This window comes from Eufriesea mexicana, unplaced genomic scaffold (genome assembly GCF_001483705.2).
Source record: "Eufriesea mexicana isolate 0111107269 unplaced genomic scaffold, ASM148370v2 scaffold1992, whole genome shotgun sequence".
In the NCBI taxonomy this organism is placed as follows: domain Eukaryota; kingdom Metazoa; phylum Arthropoda; class Insecta; order Hymenoptera; family Apidae; genus Eufriesea; species Eufriesea mexicana.
The window spans coordinates 296,218-321,934 of record NW_016910066.1 but is presented as its reverse complement, the minus strand read 5'-3'; the positions used below and the strand labels follow the sequence as shown (position 1 = coordinate 321,934).

Here is a 25,717-nt window from a genome sequence, read left to right as displayed (position 1 = left end):
ACTGACAATTTTACACAATGTGATATAACGGAGAAATAAGAATCTGTTACTTTTGTCGATCTATTAGTATTTAGAATTTACTAGCATTAATTTTATCGACTAATTCAAAACAATCGATATATGTTTATCGTATACATACATACATACATACATATATATATATATATATATATATTCAATTTCAATTTACTATTCTATTAGCGAAATATAAAATTATCGTTATTTAGAAATATATAAAATGGTTCTAGATTTAAAGATATCTCTCTCATTACGAAAATATATCACACGTTACGAAACACTTTGTCAGTACATTTCTCGTAAATATGCGTCAATAAGTATAAGATATTAAACACGATACAGATTTTGATAGACGCTGATTTATGATACAGTCTTTGGATAAAAACACATCCACCATTCATTCGCATTAAACTTGACTCATTTGCCACTTATTGCTATCGTTTCTTCAAGAGATCGTGTGCTGGAATCGTTTAAGGTTTAACATTTCATTCAAGCACACATAGTACATATTTCTAAATGTGCACCTTCAAACACTTTTTCAACGTCGATTTCCTTAAAGCTATACGTTTACAACGTTTATTATGTTTTCCTCCATGCTGCTACGTTAATGTATCTATTACACGGTAATACTCGTAATAACGTAGATCTCGGATCTTTATTCCGACAAACACTATGCTATCTACGAACTCTATATCTTCTAAAATGTCACGTTATACATCTACGTGAATGGGAGCAATTCAGGTGGTCTGAAAAAAAATGTCACTGAACACGTTTGAGCAAAATCGTACACACACGGTGTGTCGAATCAGAGAGGCATGAGACCAGTCCTTGTCGTTGGATTGCGTGCCATGTATATATCCATATCGTGATCAGTCCAATTGTTCTCTTCGTAATTATTAAGAGTGTGCGTGGAATCGGCTATGCTGTATCTGCTACCTGGTCTCGGTGGATTTTGCTCCAATGTACGATTACACGATCTTGGTCTTTGTCTCCTTGACGAAGAATGAGGCGGCATATGACTGGGTGAGAAGTTTGTTCGTGACATTCTGTCAGAGGCTGCTGCCAAAGATTGTCGAGATTGTCTCAATTCTACAAAAGAAAATTATTTCATTATTACAAAGTTATTTCATTTATAAAGTCACTTGGACAAGGGAATCTAACCTGATCTCGTGTTAGCAAGATTAGAGGATAAAGTGTTGTTTCCAAAATATCTCGTCGATGTATTGGAGAAGCTATGCTGAGATTGACCATCGACTATGGAACGAGTCGATACTTTTCCACTATAATGTCCCGTTTGAGATCTAACATCATCGATGCAAGAAGCTCTAGTTATCGAACCTAAAAAAGACAGTACTTAAGTATACATAAATTGTTATAACGTCTTTTATGCGATATTTTTTGGGGTTCCCCTTTTTTCTTCTTCTCTGTAATCTCTGAATTGGCATTCTTTGTTTAGAGATTGGTATCAGCATTTCTTTGATATTCTTTTTAATCTGATTAAATCGGAATCGATTATATGGCAAATCGTCATAATATGTGGTAATATTTAATATATAATATAATTTCTCGTAATATGTCTAATATTTGACTACCGTGAAACTAGAATTTGTCGTATTTATATTGGTCACATTAATATCCTTTGCTTATACCTTGCCGATCTATGGGAAATATCCTCGGCCTCGGTATACTCCTGTTACTATACGCGGATACTTGGTCCCATTCTTTCTGAGCATTATAAGCACTGAGAGTCGCCATTGATGACAACGGCCCACCAGGGCTAGGTGTCGGACCAACGTTAGAGCAACAATTTACGGGTAATCCGGTAATGGGTCCTCCCATCTTTGTCTGATCAATACTGTGGAGAGTGTGAAGCTTTCTGGCCCTTCGCCTATTCGCAACGATAAATATTATCACCGCGACCACTATAGTCGCGCATATGGCTGCACTCGCAGCTATGGTAATTTTATCCATGTTGGACGTGGGAGAATTCTCCGTCCTTACTTCCTTGCATTGGTTGTAAGGCACATTTGCAGGAGTGATATTCGTTTCTTCTAACGATACTACGCAGACTACGATGCATTCCTACGAAATAGAATACATGTAAATAATTTTGCGCATTTTTTTATAAATAATAATACTCGGAATTGTTAAGATGCCTCGCAATATGAGAGTTATTATCGAACTGTGACATTGTTTTGTCTAAGCGTGAGATTTTTAGAGAAAGTTCATTACAAAATAGCCGTTGTTTCGATTTTGTACGATTGACGAGTTAGTTCTGTATGAGAAAAATTAGCGAGTCGATTATAATATCACATTTTATCCGAAAAAGAGACGAAAGAGAAGAGAATTAACTGTTTTTACGTTACAACCGTTATTAAAATTGGTAAATTTATATAATTCTGTATATACTTGAACTAAATAAAGTGTAAATTAAAAAGATTACGTGGAAGAAACGATAAATCCGAAATGAGTATTCTGTAATAATGTTTTCACTAGTTTGAAAAAGACAATTTATCTCGAATCTAGGTCGAATCCTGAGAAATTTAGATTTATTAAAATTAATATAATCGTTTTGAATTACCGATTATTATTACCGATTATAATCGGTGCAACAAACAACATTATTATCCTTTTACTATGTTTCGGTATAAGAAGTTTTTCGTTATCTCGTGCCAACTGGAATTAGCAATTAGCAAAATGTAAATCGGAAATTTAACGAGATTACTTTACCTGCGAAGGAACGTTCTTAATTTTAAATTCTCGTTCACTGGCCTCCAATGGTGGTGCTTGTTTGAAACTGCTATCCCCGAATAATCTGTAAATCACTTTAAAACCCAAGATGTTGGTTGCCTCGGTGTCCCAATATATAATTACCGCGTTATCTTGTCTAAGCACATCTTTCACTATAATATCTTTATCGTTCAATTTGGACTTGTAAAGCGGCGAACCAAGTACCAATGGTGGTCTCGGTTGATGCTGCTGTAACTGGTCCTGGACCTGCTTTGGCGGAGACAAGGTGGTTCTCATTATCACCACGTTTCCAGTTCGTGCAGCGGTTGGTCTGTTGGTGATGGTTCTCGGAGTAGTCGAAGACGGTGTTTCGATTCTTTGAAGTTCCGTCGTGGAAGGTGCAAGTACCGTAGTCGACGTCGTTGTAGTTACCGTAGTAGGCAGATTGACCGAGGGTCGAGTAGTTGGGTTATAATTTCCCGCTGCTACAGCGGATCCTGTAGGCTCTTTCGTATCCACGCTTTCTACCGTCCCGATTCCGATAATCTCTGGAGTTCTCTCACAGGTCATCTCTGAGAATAACATTTTACGTTTAACGTAATTATTACGATTCTGCGTAATATTAACAGGTCATTTTAACTCCTTCACTCTGGTATACATAGAGATCAACATACTTTCGAGAAATATATTTGCTTATAATTATAATTATAATCGTTAATAAGTATTTACTATATTTGACAGATATTTATATCTGATTTCTTCGTAATTGTCACGATATTTAAGTTATTTCGTATACACAATTCGACCACGAAATATAATACGTATAAAGCTTTAATAAGCAATAACAAGATTTGTACTAATACTAATATTTGAGTATATACGATACATATGTATATAAGTTTAATTTTGGTTCGAGAGATTTTTTATGTGATAAATAATTTACGCGTAAATTCAAGCGATACGGTGAAATGATTCACTTTAGTAACTGTAAATGGTAATAATCGAAATCAAACTAATTAGAATATGGGACTTTAAATACTTTTACGTGCTTATTAACGTCGTTTGAATTTAATTATCCGATTAACGAAATATTAGTGGAATTTCAAATAAAATAAACTTTCATCGGAAGAAAAGACCAAATTATATAAATTAATTATAGCAAATATTAAATTAATGGGCAATACGAAATATTAAAAAATGAAAATAGTATTCGTTTTCAACTTGTTACGTAATTTATTAACTATAACTTGACTACGTTTTTCCATAAATCATAGAAAATGTATGACCCTCGTTTAAATTTACGTAATAAAATGTCGTTGTAACTTTTCGCGTGTCTTTTTGCATAAATAATTATAAATATTTATTATATAATTTATCATGAATGGAATTAATAAACATAACTATTACCTTCTGGATCGATATTGTAAAAGCTTTTATCCTGTAATTTCTGTGGACTTCCACAGAACTGCGGTTTACGTTCCCGGCTCGTGACTTGTAAATCTCTAGTTTTTATCCAATCAACGATCCAACGTAATTTGCAATCGCAGACCAAAAATCGACCTCCTAAGCTTAGACCTCGAAGTGTTCCGTTTAATCGACCTAGAGCCTCTTCTGGAACGGTTGACAAAGGATTTCCGTCAATTGCCAGTAGAGTTATCGATGGATTCTTTTGGAACGCGTTCACCGACAATTCCGTTATTAAATTGAATCCGATATCAAGCACCTAAATTAAAATAAAAGTTAGTCAAATTTCTATCGAACCATAGTTTTATAAATTTCCGTGTTTTTAATTCATTTATTTCTAAGCTATTTTCTCCTCAATTTTCTCTTTTTTTTCTTTCATTTTCTACTATTATTTGCTATCGCTGCTGTTAATTATTTATTTTCGTTATTATGATGTCATTATTTCGTGTTTCGGTATTCTGCTATATTTTGTTTATTATAGATTAGTTTTGAAATCGATTCGAAGAAGAAAAAAAAAAAAATAATTTAATTCGTATTATCGCTACTCCTGTTAATATTACGATTAGTAACAATATCGTTACGCTAAGTAGTAAAAAAATATTCAGCCAGAAATACGTACCGCGATACTTATAGCACCTAAACGATCATCGAGTAATCGCTTCGTAAAATACGTGTATGAAATTTGAACGATTAATTAACGTAATTGAACGAATTATTCCAAAATTATTGTCGTCGCTCGATTGTAATTAGGGAAATCCGGAATAAGATTATTCAACAAGCTTAAAGAGCTGAGCGTATTCTTGATGCCATAAAAAGCATCTGATCCGATGCTCTGAATCAAGTTCCTTTCGAGATTCAAGCCAGTCAACGAAGAGAGTCCTTCGAAAGCTTTTATTCCAGCAGATCCAGGCAACTCTTTGATACTGTTTTGCGACAAGTCGAGGAAAGCCAATGTCTTTAGACCCCTAAGCGCCTCCGGTACCTTTTTCTGTCTAGTACCCTTCAAATTCAGATTCTTTAACGATCTTTCCAGTCCTCGAAACGATCCAGGTGCCAAAGTAACTTCGTTATCCGAAAGTTTCAACGTGACTAATTTCAATCCCGCGAAAGTGTTGTCGTTCACTCTTGTAATTTTATTCATCGAAAGATCTAGCACCGTAAGATTCCTCAGAGTTTTCAGTGTCTCACTGGGAATCTCCGTCAGTTCGTTGTCCTTCAAATTCAGACTTTTCAACGAGTTTTCCTGGCCCTTAAACGCTTCCGGTTCGATCGTTTTAATTTGGCAGCCGGATAACTGCATGTTGTTTATTTTTACAGTCGCGAATGAACCGTTCTTCAAAATTTCTATGGTGCTGTTGTTGATGTAAAATAGATCTATGACGGTTTTGGAAACGTGACGCCGCATGGCGGAGAGGAGTTGTTCGTAGTCGACGATGTCGCATTGTATCGATAGCTCTCTGGCCAGGTTGTAGTCGCAGATGCAAGAGCTCTCGAGGTCGGTCACGTGTTGTGCCCATGGGCAACTAGAGGTTGCTGCCACGGTAGCGATTATGCCTGCGAGTAGCAGCGACAGCAGCGTCTCACCATGTATACCTGCAAACGTATTCACCGTTACATTTTCATTTTAATTCTCTTTTTAATTCTCTTCTTAATTCTCTCTCGCAAATTTTTCACGTTTATTCTAAAGCTATAGCTATTTCCTTCCTCGCTTGGAGGAATAGAAAGTTTCGTAGAAAAAAGAGTTTTTCTCTATCAAGTATCCTTTTCTTAATAATACGGAGAAAGATTTATGCGAGAAACGAATGCAAATAACGGATTAACTCTACTATATTAAATTTAAGGGAAATGAACAAAAGTATCAGTTTTCGTTATCATTTATTCCAGAAATGGTAATTTTTTGCCAGTATTTTTATCAATAGCTTCGTATTATCAGCAGTATCTCCAATGTCTCTCGTTTTAAAGTTTAACTTGTACTCTCGCTTGCCGTTTAGCTCTATTCACTCTACTAGCGCCACTACGGAACAATTTCTTATTTAGCTTCGTTTTTAACGATCAAGATGTAAATGCGAATAAAGTTAACGTAAAAATAAATTTACGGATACATTCGAGCGTTTTATACCTTTATAACTCGAAAACCTTTCTATAATTTTCTTTATTAATTTCTTTCTCTTTTACTTCATTTTCGTTGTTAAATTTTTGTACATCTTTTAGAAATGAAATTTATTTTAACGCGAATTGCCTGTTACATGTTCAGACGGATTATTTTACGAGAGTAACGCGAATTTAGTATTGTTACATCTCTACGAGTCTATTTTGCTATCGCTGCTACCTAGACAGTAGTCGAAGTTTATAGGTATATATCGTAAGATGTCAAATGCCTGAAATGCGATATTTCTCTTTTCTTTTAACTGTTAGCACTCTCTGGAATAACGTAAAATTGTTGTCGAATAAAATGATTTCTGAAAGGAAGCCTAAAATACCAACATTTTCACAAAATGCGAATGTGATTGAACCAGCGAGAAGTGGATAAAAATGAAAAAGAATATCTCCGAAAAATTTCTGATTCGACATAGAAAATTGAATTTTTTCTTTTCTAAGCCTTTTTTATGCCTTCTTCGTGCCTGTTTTATCATTGGAAAATCATTAACCCGCTCACAGGACCTATTTTTTTTAGCACTTTCCTTCGAAAAGGTTCGAGTTATCGAGGCTCGTTTGTATTTCTAATTTCTTTATTTTAAAAATAAACATTTTTTTAAATTTCAAACTGGAGAAGCACGTCGGAGTAGCTGGCTAATCGAATTAAAATATTCTTCGAGCGCAAAGGGTTAAATATAATTCAACGGTAAACGTTACAAAAATTCATCCTCGAATTTATGGATACTTACACTACCGTTCATAAATATCCAGATACCTTGGTCGATTTGCAGCAATAACGCGAGAATTTTATCAAATAGTTGAAATTAATGGGAAAATTAACCACCGACAGCAATACTCATTACCTTCTTATGAAATCAACAGATTGCCAATTTAAATCGTTTATTAATATTAATAGTAGATTATTGCTAATATTAATATTATCTCATTTATAGTACATTACATTACAATTCAACGTGCGTAATTGTGGATATTACTTGAATAGCCTTCCCATTTTTTGAAATGATTCCTTTATGTCATTCGTAGATTAGGAATTAAGAGTTAGGAATTAGAAATTAAGAAATCAATACAAACAGCTTTTCGAAGAACAAAATATTTTCACGAGATTTGACAATTTTCTTATCCAATATTAGGTATGGAAAATTAATCTTATGTAGTATGTTTTACTATAAACAGGTATAAATGACATAAAGAATAGAATTAACGTAAATTCTTTTATGGTAATTGAGTAATAGCGTGTACGGGAACATTTTATCGAGTAATCCAACCTTTTCTCGATCTTATATTTAATCTTACGTTGCCCTATAGGTGTTTTTAATGAAATAGTGCTTAATGGATGTTGCTTTAACAACGATTCAAATATTTTTTATCGGAATTCTTAACGTTTATTACGCAAAAATTAACTTTAACTCAAAGTTACTTTTCTTACTAACAATGATGAATGTTTCGGCACAGATGAAATACGAAATAGCTTATGAAACGTTTTGTTTCTATTCGTATTTTAATATTCTCGTCTCGTGGATAATACGGGCGCATCTTATGAATTAAAAATATCTAGATTAATGTTAAATAGGACATGAGGTGATTCTGTTTAGGTGGGACAGTAGCGAAGAAAACCAGTTTGTACAAGAATGGAATCCATCGATCTATTAAAAGTAATTCTGTTTTATGACGATGATCATAATGATGATGATGATGATGATGATGATAATCATCAGCATCATCATTATCATGATCGTCGTCATTTTTATCTTCGAATAAAAATGTGTCACGATTCAATGATTTTTGTTATATTAATTATAAATTAATCTTATTATTTGTATTATACAATTCTGTTGTATCGTATAAACCAAAATTGATTTGAAATGTAATAACTTACTGGGAAGAAACGGTTGTTAAAGTTACGTTGAGAGATAACATTCGTAGCATTATTTTTTATTTTTGTTTAAGCGTTTCAATTACAACAGTTGAAACAGATTTACAACTTTATAACGATATTGTATAATATAATTGAGAAGGAGCAAATAGATATCGCAGAAAAAATGTAACTTGTAAAATAAAGTCAATAAACTCGACATATTTCACGAATCATTCGTTTACTGTCATTCGTATCTAAACGTAAAAATTTACACGTGTATATCGGCAAACGTCAGGCGATTTCGCACGAAAAGAGAAAAAGGATGAATCATAAAAAAGATCAACTAAAAGAACAAAATTCATTAAATCACGCGAAATATTTCTTTATCGTTATTTTCAGGTTTCGTTAGAAACGAACTCTTTCGAATAGAGTACGTCAAACATAAAAATTAGAACATTTTTAAGGTTATACATCACGCGTTTAGTTACTTGGAGTAAATTATACACTGCAGGATCAAAATCGAAGTACGCAAAGTGTCTATCGTTTATCATATATTTAACATAACACTCGATAAAATCAAGTTACAGCTTGCCAAATGCATGTTAATCGGTAAAATACATTCGTATACGTATGTGTATATTTTCGAAATGTTGCAATTCGTAATAGGTGTCTAAAACCTTCTCTTTAGAGGGGTGAATTGACTAGAGAAAGTGAATCCGCTTGGTAAAGGCGAGTACACGCGAGGAACGCGAGTGGTTTCGAAACCCTGTGCAATTGCTCGTATTGGTGCAATTACATCGTTCGCGTCTTATTGTGGCGCACGAGCTGGCCAACCTTGGAACGAACCATAACATCGGCCCGAAACGCCATCTTTCGTTCGCTTCGCATACTTGTACACGAAAGGTTCGCTACCTTTTACCAGCAGTCGTGCCCGATTATTCTTACGCGAATATCTCCTCGCTTTTACAAATATTACTACTGGATTATTCGTATACAAACATTTTCTTCGTTTCACAAACATTTACTTTGTAATTATTCGAATAAATAGAAGAAATATTTGCGATACATTTATTCCGGTGCAAATACTTGTTTGTGTTTACAAATATGCGTGGTTAACCATTTCGTGGAAGGAAGGCTACACGTATGACTCGCGTGTTTTTTCTACAGTGCAAGAAAGAAATATTCGCGATGCGACAAACGATAACGATGTTATCGAGTTATGAATGAAGAAGAAAGTATAGCTTTGCATCATGTTTTTAGCCTTTTATTCTATTAGTATGTTAAAAACAAAAGGAAAAGAGAAATCTTGAAGTCGTAGACCGTGAGAGACCGGTTTATGTGCAAATTCGTACGAATTCTTTTCCATGGCTCTATTACTGCGTTTTTATTTTTATGGTACCACGATGTGTATTTGACTTGAAATATTTGCAAAGATTCTCTATACGATCGAACGTTTACTGTCCAGTGTCAATAACTGCTCGTTTATAGGTGAAACACGTGGAGCTGGTTTGTAGGTGGAGTAAATATTCGCGTTGTTCGTTGTTGGTTAATTTATCGACAATTTAGTCGACGCAAACGTCAACTATCGGTGACCCATAATAATCGATAGAAGCGAAATTCTGTAAAATCGCGTTTTTTCTCCGAGCGTAGAACGAGAGAAACGAAGAGAGAAATATTTTGATCGCATCGTAATGGAACATCGTAATAGAATACGTGAAACTTACGTTAAGAAGTCGGTGCGAGATGAAACCCTGTCTTTTGTTATTAAACATCTTTTTACCGTTCATTTTTTCTCGCTCAAACGAATGTAAGTTTGCGAAGGATTTCTCGTGTACGGATGCGAAAAGGAAAAACGAGCGATGTACGAGCGAATGTAGGACTGGGGTACAACGGTCATCGAGAACCGTGACGCATGAGCAGACTAAAGTTGTGCAGCCTAAACGATCGCGCAACAAACCAGGGTCCATAGACTGAACCCGTTACGAGTCAATGGCCGGAGTAAACGCATGTCCTCGCCTCGATGGGTTCTATCGATGGCAGTCGACCAACGGTGTACGAATTCCTCCCAACATAACGTCCATCCTTCTTTTTATTTCCATTTTCTTCCATTTAGGTATGCTATACCAGCGAATATAACAATCTTTCGTGGTTAACAAGGTGGTATTCCTATCGCGACACGCTTCTTCGCGTTGAAAACGTTAAAAGTGCTCTTTTTTCTCCTTTTTGCTCATTTCTTTTTTCGCAGTGATAATAATTTTTTCGCCGCGTACAATGGTAATAAATATTCACTTATAGAAACTGTCGTACAAGGAAACACTGGATCGTGAAATTTTATCGAAACATATATGGTAAAAGAAATTGCTCGCTACTTTTCAGTTTCATACGCTTGCATGCATGTATAGATTCTCTTTTCTTTTTAATAGCACAAAAAAGAAAGGATAATTAGCGTTTACGTTTTTCTCGAGAAATTTGACCTTTTAACGCGACGAAATGATTCTGTCGATGAATCTTTTTCGTGTCAATTCCCGTTCTTTCGTCATTGTAATTCCATCGTTTATCGCATTCAACTATCTTTCTTATCTGTGTGGATTTCACGATAGTTTTTGTCAAATATATTCTATCGTGTTTAGATCGGGAAATTTACGTAAAAAAATAATTTTTACCGTTACTTTCTTCTCGATAAATTTTACGCCGTGAAATTTATTCGATGCTCAGATTATAATGCCACCTATCTTGCTTTAACGACTCGATCTTTTTTCGAATCGTGAAAATAATTTTGCCATGTATCTGTTCCATCTGACCTATCTAATTTGCGAATTTTTCTTTTTATCGATTCAAAGATAATTTGTGATCATTTTTCCATTAACTAACATAATTACGCGTTAAGTTCGTTCTATACTATTTCTCACGATATTTCTCTCAATCGCTTTCTTTAAACATGTCCTGATTTTTCGGTATACGTTGCACGTTCGACCCGCGACTGTCTTTTCCTTCTATCATTTCTCGCAATATTAATTTCGATTTATAATTTTTAACACGTCGTATTAGCATAACGTTATGTATTAACGGATAATTTGTTATCGTGTATAAATTGCAACATATTATTACGAATAATAATGTTTATTTTGACATCGCCTTTGTAAACCATAAACTTGCAAAATAAAATAAACAGGTGTTCGAAAGGAGTGAAACGATAAGAGATCCAGTGTGGTACACACATTATCGAATAACGAACGAGTTAAAATATAAAAGAGTATAATAGGTGGTTAGCAAAAATAATAACAACGCGGATTCAGTGTTTGGTATATGTTTAGCGTATTATATCGATTGACTGTGAGAGAAGAAAAGTATCGTCATAGATTACGATGTCGTCTAATTATGCATGTGTCTATGTGATGCGATCAGGTTTATAAAAGACCATGTATGCATTTATAATCATAATTATATGTCTTTCACGTGTAGCGTCAACTGTAATTGTACGTTTTTCATAGCTATTTCTTCCACGCGTTCAAGACGGTATATTTAATTACCGTATGACCACTGCTGTATTTATAATTTACCATGCATGATTAAGTTCATTCATCATTTATCGTTTCAGCAATGATCGAAATGTTGATAGCACTGATAATTTAATTTACGTGTCATGTTAACCTTGACATTAAGCGAGTAGTCTACCACTTGTTATTAACAAGATTCATAAAAGTATAACCGTTCGTCTTATCTTTATCATTATCGAAATACAAATTGCGCTTAGAAAACGGGAAGAAACTTTAACCAAGCGTACAATTATGAGACCATGGAGAAATATACGTGAAATATTTGTAATCATTTATAATATCGACATCGACATTGGCTAAGTAGACAAAGACATTCGAAGTAATTAGATAACCTTGACATTCTTAACTGGAACAAAATAGACCTGTAAATTTCTTGGAACGATTTAATAGAAACGGTATAATAGTCTATATATGATAGATGCGATATAGATTAAATATATATTATATATACTTATGTAATATAATTAATGTAATATTATATATACGCGAGCCTAATCAACAATACCCCGATCAACTTTTGCAAATTTCTGAGTAATCGCATAGTCATTTCGAATGATTTAAAATTAATTTCTGCTACTGTCACATTTCACTTTTTTCTTGTGACATTTCTAAAACCAGGCACATAGCTTTCGTTTGCAGTAGTTCTAAATAAAATTTTGTTTCGTTGTCTTTCTGTACGTTCTCGTTAATTACCCAAGTACAGAAATGTCAACATTTTCTCAGTCAAAAGCTCCTAAATGCGAGCAAACTGTTACACTCCTTCGCAATGCGTACGATTTTTTTCTTTTAAATATTCGTATACGCTTAGACATTGCTATTCGACACGTTTTAGAAGATTCGTTAAGTAGAAGAAAGCTGTTAACGTTATATAATTTTAACGTATTTTACGTAATGTGTCCGACTTAGTACCGATATTATGCAAATTAGTATTGAGAATCGAAGATGGATATTTAAGATACTCGTTATTGCATCTTTTATCTTTTTCTGCTTTTTATACCTTTTTCAAAGAATAATTCAAATTTGTTATGTCTTTTTATAGTATGTCGAGAAAAATACAATTTAATCGTACTATTTAACCTATCGATTGTCGAACTCTATTAATAATGATAAATTTGTGAGCGAAAATGGCCGGTAATAAAACGGTGAGTAGAAATATGATACAGGGAAGCATACGTATACTGATATGCTGTAATAAATTAAGGAACGAAAGTTCGGTATGCAATAACCGATAAATAACAGAATGGCAATGAAAAAGAAACTAGTAAAATTGATTTACTCGACTGTTTATCATGCAAAATATTTCAGTTCTCGATTCATATTGAATCATAAACAGCCAATAAATCTTAAACGAACAACGAGAAAATTCGATTAGATATAAAATTCCAATAATTCGACACGCTGTGAATCTAATGTAATAAAACACAGTTACTTTGTTAACTTTTGTTATGCAATTGAATGATGCAATTAGAAGCAATATTTATTCGTTTATATTATTTATTTGCGTGTGCAATGAAAGTTTATAACGAAGTACTCGTGAAATACTTCTCACGTACAATGCAAAATCTGTTTTGCATATTTTTTTCGATTAATTCATTTGAAATGCAAATATTATATGCTACTTATTTATCATTTTCGCTTAAACGCAAAAAACCGAAATTTTACCAGCTATTTGAAATCCTAATTTCTTTTTCCATTTATATACCTTGTGTTTGTTCGTTATAGCATAATAGTATTTCCAACATCCTTTGAAATATACGGAATACCGAATAGCGAACGAATTTATCAGTCATTTGCTAATTTGTTAATATTTGATTTCTGATAGCCGCGTAAATATGATTCGTTGATATTGCAGTAACAACATTGGTCTGAGAATTTTAAAATAAAAGTGATTTTATAAGTTACAGTATTATTTTTATCTATTCGTTACAAATGGTAAACAGCGTATACTTAAATTTAAAGCGTTCGATACAATCTTGGTAAATGTTTGCAACAGAGCACACTTCACCGATTTTTACGAGCTTGAAGCATGATTTTAAGAACATCGTTCTGAACTTTTCCTTGCACGCGTTACCCCGTCGTTCGGCTTTAGTTTCCGAGATATAGACAAAAATATTTTGACCGATTCGACATAAACGATCAGTGTTTCTAAATACGTATAATGTCGAGAAAATCAAAACCTAAGCTAGTCGCTAAAAGTAATTCTCGGAATACCGACTAGAATAATTAATTTCATTTTCATTCGATTGGGTTAAGTTTGGTTTCCTTTTTATTTCGTCACCGAGCAGATGGTCGATTGGCGACGTGGATCAAATGCGACATCGTATACATTTAGAATTCCTAGTCTTAGCTCTCTTCGAAATTTAATTTTCCGTATATTTCGGTATTGCGCGTTACACGCAAGTTCTAACTTTATTTCTATAGAAATCGCTTCTGGTAAACTTGTGTCACGTATTTGTCAAATTAGCATGTTCTTCAATTTTCAGTTGAACTTTATTGTAAACATTTCCACATATTTTTTTTCTTTTTTTACTCTCACATTTTCGAAAATTATTCCTATACGTTAAAAATACCGAAAATGCTAAAGCTATCGCGGTCTTTTTTTAAAGGTCGTTTTTAAACGTTTCATTAAAAATTCTGTATTCCATGTAATCGTTTTGATCGCTTAACCTTTTTCTTCTAATATCGTCGTATATCAATTTTTCAATCTTTTCTCTTATCCCATTCTCTTCGACACTTGTCCTTTCATTTTTACATCCACTGATCGTGTGACTGATCAGCGTTAAGCTCTTAAAGAAACTCAACTGTTTAACAAGATACAAGTAAGAAAACTGAACAATTGACGATCAAGTTGGCAATGCGATATTAAACCTCGTTTAAAAGATTGTTCCTACTTCACGCGTAACCTGAAATTCGCGGGATAAGATGGAAAAATGATTGTAGTCGATTCGTGCAATTAATACAATTATCGTTTTCGTAGCAGTATCGCGAGTTCGCTGAGTTGTAGAAAAATGTAACAACCCAGTTAATCGAATAATTATAGTTCTCTTACATTTTTATAAGATAATTAGGCTTTGTATTACTATCCGGATATAAATGTTAGGTTAATAATTCCGAAATAATTACAAAGTTTTCAAGTTTATAATTTAATCTAACAAGGAAATGAAATAAATTCTTATTTACGCCTTACTTGCTTTATTAGCAGTAATCTACTTTTAAACGCACTTTCAATAGTGCGTTATAACAAATTGTAAAGACGAAACAAAGAGTATAAATAACGAAAAAGTATGCAAAGAAAAATGAAGGTTAAGATGAATTCCGTTGAATAATCTTAAGGGGTACATACAGTCGTAGAAAAAGTAATAAATAAATAAGCCGTACTAAAAACTAGTATTTAATCTATTTGTATGCAAACCGAATATCAACCACTGGTTATTCCGATTAATTTATTATCGCTTTGTTATAATTACGACTAAAGTCGTTACTATCGATATTTCTTTCGATCGTTTGGTAAGATAGGTAAAATATATTATTAGTTAGTAGCTATATTTCGCGTTTACCACGATTTAACAAGTAAGTCAATTACAGATCGAAAGGAAAATAAAATTCAGTTCAAATCGAGGTTTCCCGCGTGTAATGATTCCCTTTCTACTACCCACGCTGCACTTTCGAATGTCTCTAGAAAGAATGTCCGAGTAATTCCATTAATCACGACCTTGATCTTATAAAGTATCATAAAAAAAAAATGAGCAACTATGAGCAACTATGGTTATCTCTTTAGCTGGGTAACCGGATTTTCCTACAGCGATTGTTGAATTATCATGGTAGATAGATAATAGATAGAAGAGAGAATTTCACGAGAAATGGGCTATGTCGGTTTTCATAATTCTCCGTACACGTACGCGTACGCGTACGCGCATACGTTAATCCGAATATCAGAAATGTCAGAATATACGAGTTCGAAAGTTACAATTGGCTCTAGAGATTAATTAATTTCGTATTATGTTATTAACCGTGATACGCAATTATGCTCGTGCGCATCCGTGAAGATGTTTCCAGTTTCTCGTAGCGTGGTTTGCTTTTACGAGTAGCCTCGTACTCGGTTTCCGGATTAAAACAGTGCGTGACTCTTAAATAGTTATGCAGCTGGTATAAAACGAACGACCAAAACGCATTTCGAACTATTTCGCTCTTTTCCTCGTGCTTCGCACTTTTTCTTTAACCAGTTGCAACTGTTCGTCTGTAATGCGCTCTTGTTACGCGTAATAGCAAAATTTACCTACACGCGTAGATACGCGTAAAGCACCGTCGCGACGCGTTAACGTTCTCGAGTAATTTGTTGTCTTTACAAACTTTACAAACAGCTTGTACGAGTTATGCTCGAGAATTTTCTATGCTATTCGAATTTAATACGCATACACGGTCGATGCAAAAGTGGAATATTTTCATATGGAAAAAAATGAAAATTAATTCGTTAACGTGTACCGCGTGCATCTCACTGCGCGCATTTATATCCAGCGAAGACAGCTATGCAGCCTTATTAACACTAGGGTTGCAACGTACTATACTGTCCTGTCCTGTAACGTGTACCTCGCACAACGAAAATAAGTAAATAAACGTAATTACGTTTTCACGCGTTAAAATCGCAAATAATTGCAAAAACGAAGTTTGGTACTTTTAGAGTTGAACCGGCAAGTACGATAGTATCGACGATACAAATGCGATATAAATCCCAAATGCGATTTTCTTTGTACGAATTTTTAACCTAAAGTATAATAATCGATAGAATCCGAAAAGTCGTATAAAATTAGTTACGATTAAAAAGTTTGCCAAATTTTGAACTAAATTCCCAAAGTATAATTGTTCCGTGGAATTGTATACGAAACCTACTCACCGGGTAAAAGGAACGTTACTCGTTAAAGAAATTCATCAAGGTTCATCGATTTAAAATCACGAGCTTCGTTACGGCTGTTGAGAATTGCGGTATAAAATGCGCGATGGTATTTAGAAGTTATTCTAGTGAAAAATTCGATGGAAATATAACGAACTCTATTTCAAATTCAACGTGCATTCTATCTACGTGTTTAATCGTTTAGTTTTCGTAAACCCAGATTTAATAGAAATAAGAAAACAGACGGGCAATCCCTCTTCGAATAACAAAGTCGACCTAAATTTAATTTTAGTTTTTCCTTTAATTACATCAAATTATATCGATTCTTAATTATAATATAACAAATTAATTATAGTATAACAACGATGCGATATATAATTATAATTTTAATAACGTCGATTGTGCGAAATTAAAACGTAACTATTTAATTTTACTTATATATTAACGTTTTTACCGATAATGGTTATTTATTTGTCGGCATGTTCCGTTACGTTCCGTTACTTCTCAATCGATTCGCGATTTTCCTGTTACATCCCTCTATACATCTCCCCTCCACGAGCATGCAAAATTATTAACCTTTTTATCGCGTACTTGTATTTCGATATCAACGGTAAGAACATAGTAAACATTACGAAATCACGAACTTAAACGGTTCATTTTATAGTAGCTAAAGTGATATATAATTGTATATTGTAGTTATAGTTAGACAGATAAATAGAACGAAGAATATAAGACTATTTAATAGATAGAGCATAGAAACTAAGTACTATTGTGCAATTCGAATGAGATATCTAACGATAAGTAGTATTAAACGTTTCGATGCGTAATTTATTTTCGTTTTGCTCTAATATTTACGCGATGCTAACGAATAGCGACACAGGATGGATGTTTTATCTAGATTTTCTGGAATATTGGAACAGGAAATGGTAGAAGAACAACTTGGTACGAAGGGGGGCGTAATATAGCGTAAATATTTTTTTCGTACTTGGAACCATATAGATTTCCAGATGAATTTAATCTTTTTAAGTGGAACGCTGTATCTTTCTTATTTATAAGTTAATAGCCCTGGTCGAGACGAATGCAACGAGATTGCATTGCGAATGATATTATATTTGGCGTTGTGGAAAGTCGCGAGAGAATATTATACCGTGTCTAATCTGTAGGAAATTTTAGAAATTCCGGCTTGAAACGCGCGTTGAAGCAGAAAACGATATAAACTGCAGATATTTATACTCGCGTATAAGTATTTTTTTCGCTTAAAGCAGAAATATAGTCAACTATGCGGGAAAGCTGGAAGAAGGTCGATGTTTGATAATACGGAGTAGCGTGGTCGGTAGGACGGTGATCCTGAAAACTCGGATAATCTAGAAGCATAAAATTTAAGAGGAATAATAAGAGGCGATATAGAAGGAAAGATTGCGGAAGTTACTCGGTCGGCGGGATCGTCGAATTTCTAGAGCGGAGTCAACGATTCGAGTCTCATTACGGGTCGAGGGAAAAAGAATAAGAACATATCGGAATACCTAATTAATTAATGTGTTCGTCACGCCGTTGCTTCTCGGAATACTTGTTAATGGGAGCACAGGAGCGCACACCCGTTTACTCTACCGTGTGCCATTATCGTCATTGTCTATCGCTTGGCCAATTTACTCGATAATTAATAACACTCGTTGTCACGAACGATTCGTTCAAGCGGTTTGCAAAATTCCTTCGACGGTGTTGCGCCCGTAATTAAACGCGAATGCATAGCACGACTACCAAGTTATTCGAAAATAAACAGTTGCGGCCAACTCGCTCAGAGTAGGATAGCTTTAACGAGCAAGAGTTGTTGCGTTAGAGAAGAAAAGCGTGGATTCTCAGGTTAGAAAATACTAAAATCACCATCGTGTTATGTCACGACGCGTTACTTATTCCACGTTACGAAGACGCAAAAGACGGAATAAAAGGTGTAATATCGAGTGACGCGTAATAATTCAAGCGTGCGAATAATTTCCGTAACGTTTATGGGGTAATTACTCGAATTCCTCTACCGACTAGTTCTGCGTACAATTTTATTAACCGCGATTCTTGTTTATTTATTTCTCATTATTAGCGGATCAAGCGAACGATAGTCATTTTTTCGACTCTACGAATAATTCCACGATTATTTCTAGTAAAATCTAACGCGACGAAACGTAAGAAAAATCGTTTCTCCAATTGAAATTGAAACACACGGTAATTTCGCCTGTTGGATATTCCTTTGATCGATAGGTAAATTTTAATTTAAATAATTAGGTTTGACTATCGAAATAATACCAAGGATTAGTAACGTCGAAGTATACGTGACATTCTTCCGACGCAGTTTCCGTACAGCACGGATACTTGCATCGCATTGTTCTCGTCGATTCTTATCGGATCCAGGTTTCGCTTAACACGGTTTCGATACAGGTCGAATTAACCATATTACGGAAGAATCGAGTATAGCTACTTCATTAGCATTTACTGAAATTTCATCGTTACACGAAGTGTAAATTTCAAGGCTTATATTCCAACAGTGGTAATGCGTATTTTTCGTATTTCAGAGGGTCATTCGCTGTCGATCAGCCTGTCCGTAAAACAATCGTATAACGGCTTCGTTAAGAAGAACACGTTAAAACTCGACGATTATTCGACGTTTCGAGTAACATCGATAACGAACCGTGCGTGCGGTTGATGCGATGTCGTAAAAATCGAAGGAAAAAATTGCTCTGAATCGCAAAGGCGATTGCACGGTGTAGGAAAGACGATGAGCGAGAGTTAAATTAATTGGGAAATCAGTGACGGTTCTAACCCCTTGAGCAACCGACTATGAAAATGGTCGAAGAGCGAAGGAGGTAGAGGTCGAAGGGGGTGAATTACACGTTCACCGATCGTGAATGCCGTGCCACGGGTTTATGACTCGTCGTTGGCATCGAGCGTGCACGAACGAGGATCCGGTAACTCGTTTAGCTCGTGGAGTTGCTGCTGCCATAGAGTTATCCCGTGGCAGATAGGCAAAGTAATCCGGTCTGAAAGATATACCAAAGACTCGAATCGGAGCAGCGAAATCGAAGCTAATAACCGTGAGTACCTGCACGATGGAACGTGGCGTTTGATTTACGTAGCATTTCGATGAAAAGCGTTTAACGTTTAAATCGTTAAAACCATTATTACAGCGATCACGCTGTATCCTTGGTTATCAGACTGTGACAAACTGTGACAGAGCGTAACACTCGTGGAATAGCAGTCGTGCTCTTAGCTACCGATTCGCGTCAGAATCTTTCTTACCGCCGAAGAAGATTCCACTCGATTTCGGTCTATTTTATTCGTTCGTTACATCGATACCGATGCCATTTATAATTGCAAAACGTTACCAAATCCGTTTTTCAGCTTTTCAGTTTTTCAGTTCGGCGCGAGAATATGTAATCGATACGCTATAGTTGTTTTCGTCGTAAACCAAATTTTGGATATTAAGGGTTCGACAGAGTTATCGGGATCGACGAGAGAAATTGCGAAATAGGAATTTCACGTAGCCATAAATTTCGAATCGATCATTTTACGATTTATCTCGAACTCGAATTAAATATCTAGATAGAGGGAACAAAACATTAATCGTCCCTAGAATAAAAATAAATAAATCGTCAGGAATAATCAAAATATTCGCGAGATTTCCTCGTATGAGCTTAAATTTAAACAGATGCGACGTAAAAGTTGCGGAAAAAATAAATCTTTATCGTTAGAATAGCCGAAGAGTGGAATTCGAAAATATCGTATCTAGAAAAGTATTTTCGATACAGATAACCAAGGGATAATCGTTTCAGACAAAATTTGATCGTTCACCGCTTAACTCGGACGAGATACGATAAACAGGATAAACGAGCAAACGAGTTTTATACGAGTTAAACGATACAGGGAAGCAAACGAATGCGAGTATTTATTTAAGGTAACGAAATAGTGGAGAGAAAATGAAACGTTAAAGAACGAAGCGAATGAAGATGAAGACACGAAACGCGTGCCAAAGTTTCCGCAAAAATTCCAAAAATTCGAATTGCTCGTTGGCGCTTCTTACCTCGTGGGTTCGCGACTGCAACGGAAAAGTGTCGTAAACGAATAGATGGAATTCGTGCGTGGTGAAACGAATAAAAGAAAAATCCCTCTTGGTATAGTTGTGGGAAATGATGAAGCAAAGATTCAAAGATTAAAACACAAAATTTTACCGTGTTCCCGTTATTTCTCTGATCTTACACCCACGAATTTTCATCTTTTCGAACCGTTCGCTTTTACGAAACGGCAATAGAGCAGATTATTCGTAGCGTTGTCGAAATAAAAGTTAACGCTTATTCGTCAACCTTGAAATAAACGTCCGTTACGCAAATAGGAAAGATACGTTGCAAAGAATTGCAAGAAAGAATTGCATTGGATCAGAGGCGCGATCGAGAAATATGAACGTTTGTTATTCGCTGTCAGTCCTGTCCTGAACGAGACCGTCGATTATTAATTTACGATACGGAATTTCCGGCAATTAACGGGATCTCGTACGCGCATCCGTGAATTCTGGCCCACGTATCGAGGTCGTTCGTTCCGTAGGCAATATCGTATCCCATAGACTACAAAGTAGACGACATTTTCTCTCTGCGACACGAGCAAGTACTATAAATGACAAATGTCCATATTCTCGTAAAAACTTTTACTTAATCGTGAGAATAGTTCTTAAAGGGTACTAGCATTTAAACGAGTCTAATGCGCGATGCAAACGAGCGCAAGTTTTTCTCACTCGACGTCGTTTCTCCGCCATTATTTCTTCTTTGCTTGAATGTCACGATGCTCGCGAATCTTCCGACGAATACGATTCCAGCGAGTTTATTCGTACTCTCGTCTAACGCCATCTTCCTATAATTCTGGGTACCGTTGAAACAAGCAGAAAATTCCTCTGTATAACAGTCAAAGTTCTCCCTCGTTTCAACGTACACCAGTGCTTCCCAACCTTTTTCCCCAATCTCTATTCCTCTTACTAATTTTTACCATACTCTGCGCCTCCTTCTACTTTCGAGTACCAGTCGAAAGTAGCATAGCTCGTTGTCCCTTAATCCATTTACCCGACGATCTACCCGACCATTTGTCCGACAATTTATCCGACGATTTATCCGACGATTTATCCGACGACTTACATGACGAGAGCCGCCATTGACAGAGTGTATCGACCTTTGATATGGGTATAATGTTAGAACGCGGTTCAGGGTCGCCCATTACCCCTTTTGTTACGGTGGCCTTAGAGGTGAAAGAATTTTTGGTATACCGGTACAAGGCCATTTTACAATTCTTACGGTATCGTTTGCGTTCCTATAATTAATTACGGTGTTAACGCATATAAGTGGAAATAACGAATCCACTTACTTATTCGCTCATGTTTAATTAATTGCGTTTATTTGCTTATTTCTTTATCCCCTTAGTTATCGGGTAATAGCCTTTGAACGTGTGTATATACGTTCTTTGTAACGGAATGGATCAATGGAATAAAGCGATCAAACTATATTGAAATAGAGTAGAATCTCGATTATCGGAACTAACGGAGAAACGAATGCGTTGCGATAAGAGAATTTTCGGAACAACAGATTTTTCTCTGCGAAATTTGATATATTCTTACGCTACGTCGTATCAAGCGTAATAAAAACGATACGAACGATATAATTGGTAAGAAAAAATTACGCAAATTCTTCCGGGTCCCATATTTTTTTGCCAGCTACGTCGCATATGATTTTTGCCGTTAGTAACTCTTTGCAGCTGCATTCCGTTTGCGCTTCGTACCGTATAAGTCTGTATCTGAAGAACCGCGAATGCTTCGCAACGAAAAGGCATGTCTTTGTCGTCGTTCAACCTTTCTTCTAAAAGGTCTGGAAAAACTTCGTTGACGCGTGACGTTCTGCCGTAAAATTTATTATCGAAATCAAACCGATTTGTCAGCTACGACCGCGATCGTTTTATTTTCAGAAAATTTACAGATACGTATACGATTGTAATTTAAATTACATATTTAAATTATCGATACGAAAATGTCGTATTAATCGAACTGTTAATCGACGTATACTTTATCGCGAAGAATCGTACAAACGCGGACTATAATTATTTTGAAATGACATCTGAATGGAGAGAGTCACTCGCGTGCTATTAATCTTAATTCTTACAACGATCCATCAAATTTCCCTTTGGATAAATTACCAGACGTGTTTGTAAATTATAAATCCAAGAAAATATCTCTGTTGAAGAATAACAGTCGAATGAAACGAAAATACGAATTAAAATCAGAGAAAAAAAAATAAACTTTCTTTTTCTTCCATGCCACATATCTACGTTGTCGTTGATCATATGGATTTTGAAATCTGCTCGATGAAATTTCGTAGAATTTTCAGACGACGCACGCTTAAACTATTCGACAACGTGCTACGGGATACAGGATGAAAATGCCGTAAAAGTTCATGGCAGTCAGGCGACTACGTTCTTTCTCAGCAACGAAAATAGTCATCGGGTGAAAGTTATTCGTTATTACGTGGTACTTGTAAATACGTCTGATTGTGCGATCATTTGGTACAGCGGCATTCCACCGACGTATTGCTTGACTGGCTGACCTTTCGTCAAAGAATGGAATCGCAGAGGGATTACAGAACTTCCATTATCCCAACTATCATAATAGGCAGACAAATTCGAATCGTCGATCCACTTTCTCTGCACACCCGCAAAATTTTCCAAGTATCGTGTAAAGTAATTTTTAAACGCGATTCTCTTTGTATCGATAGGACATGTGATAAACGAAATATAGAAAGCGAAACTATTCGATTGTTTAAATAGAACGAGTTAAATTGGCGCGAGCTGTTTTCTTCGAAACCGTTACAGATTCGTCTTCGACTTTTCTCGAAATTAAACGATATTAGGAATTAATCGCTTGACGCGCGACAAATTTTTCCCAGTCGAATATTGGCTGGAAAAAGAAGACTTCTCTTTTACCTTTGTTCTTAGCTGGAACCATATACGTCGATGTGCATTAATTTATTTCTTTACTCGGATAGTCTTTGTGAAAAATAAACACGAATGACATTTATACGAATTCTTTTCTCTTATCGCGGATAGTTGCGCGAAAAGAGAAAAGAAAAAATACTTCGGTCGGAAGAAGCTTAGAGGAAAAGAAAAGAAAATTATTTGATCAAACGTTCAACGTTTTTCGACTATTAAATATCCGTTAATAGGAATAATCTATATAATAAACTTTTTTGTTTCGATTTATCGTAAAAGGAGGAACAGGTACCGCTTAATATCGTTAGTTGATATAAGAATAAATTAGTTAAGAATTTAATGTGACGTATAACAAATGTGTTACGGAAGATTTTCGACTAATAGACGATTGGACAAAAATTTTAATCCCGGTATTTTATAGTATGTTTTCTTTATAACCCTTTATGCAGTATTTTAGTATTCGTGTATCGAGTGTTATTTAAAATTTTAATATTCGCAAAATCTTACGCGTATCCGCTATACTTCTTACGCGAATAAATTAAAAGTAATTTATACATAAATATATTACATTTTTATTTAAACGTTACAGTTACGAATTAAAATTGCAAATTAAAAGCTAATCGTAAAACGTACTTGTATTAAATATACTTGGGTAGTTACATTAAATATCGCACACTCGCCAGTCATTGAAAAGTGTAGTATGAAACGAAGTGTAATTACGGATAGTAAAATGTAATTTAATGGCAGTATTAATGTAATTTAATTTTATAGTAAAATGTAATTTAATTTAACGTAATTTAATGTACTTTAATATATGCATATTGCAAGAAGTACGACGCTAATTTCGATAGCGTTGAAATCATAGGATACCAAATTTAACTAGATTTGTCTAAAATTCTTTCGAAACACCTTTCTATTTCCTTTGTATTAATTCTTACGTACGTAAAATAGCTTAATGATCGTTTCCAAATCGCTGACCAATGACTGGAACAGCGTTTTCATTGGTCTTCGCTAATATATAGGAACTCGGTTTAAGGTCATTGTCAACGTATTAAATAATTCGACAACTCTTTCCTTTCATGCGTTATTTCTCTAATACGATAAGTAACATAATTGGCCATTTTCTTCTCTATAAATGCTAAATTATCCGTGCATCGATCAGAATTCGTTTCTTTTGCGTCGTCATTTTATCATTAAACGCAAATACCTCCAATTTTGATATTTCATCGCAAGTTACTATTTTTTTCAATTCTAACGATTATAATCGCTCCGTTTATTTAAAGATATTAATTCGCGATAATTCTGATAATCGAATTCCAAATTTCTTTTTATTTATCGTAGATACTCTTCGATCTCAGTGATCAATTTCGATGCATCGTGTAATAATTATTTTTCGCTACCCTCGTAACGCAACCTATATAGTAAATGTAAACTTTCCCGTCGATCTCATTCTTTCTTTATACTTATGCGATCGCTTCTTTTTATCATTTAATAATACGTTACATCGCGCTTTTACTTCTGTCTACAACTTCGGTATTTTCTCTATTTTCTCTATTAATCGCTTTAATAGACACAAAAAGCCGTTGATTTGCAGATTTCGATACTAGTTTCTTTCGTTTCAGGGACGATAAATCGTTCGTTATAATTACACAAAGTATTCGAGTAAAAAAGAAAGAAAAACGCGTAATTTCCAAACTTTTTGCAGTTGTAACGACTCGTACGGTTTTTAGGTGCAACTGATTTTTTATCAAGTATTTTTATAATTTTTAATAATTTAATTTAATTTTTAATAGTTTAATTTGCAAATCATCGTTTTAGCATTTATTCGACGTTAAACGAAAATATCGTTTATTTCGAAGTTATATCGGTTACAAAAAATATGTAGTACCGAGTAAAAATATGTTAGAAACAAAAGTATCGTATCCTGTTAAGTTTACTATTAGTACTTACTACGACTACTGATAATTAATCGTAGTACTTATACCGATCGACTATGTCGTATCGACCCAGAAATTGTCAATGTCACCTAAAATTATTACTATACGA

General features: G+C 34.8%; 2 protein-coding genes across 4 annotated transcripts in view; one reads left to right on the top strand and one right to left on the bottom strand.

Moving 5' to 3' along the window:
* Nucleotides 1-25,717, top strand: part of Rab3GAP1 (RAB3 GTPase activating protein subunit 1) — a 73,203-nt gene that overhangs the window by 2,846 nt on the left and 44,640 nt on the right. The window lies entirely within an intron of this gene.
* haf (leucine-rich repeat and fibronectin type-III domain-containing protein hattifattener) lies at nt 824-12,053 on the bottom strand. Its single transcript, XM_017902753.1, is given in 8 exon segments — nt 824-1,107; nt 1,180-1,356; nt 1,668-2,100; nt 2,749-3,320; nt 4,156-4,471; nt 4,922-5,791; nt 7,787-7,794; nt 12,035-12,053. Coding segments are annotated over 8 exon segments (2,679 nt in total).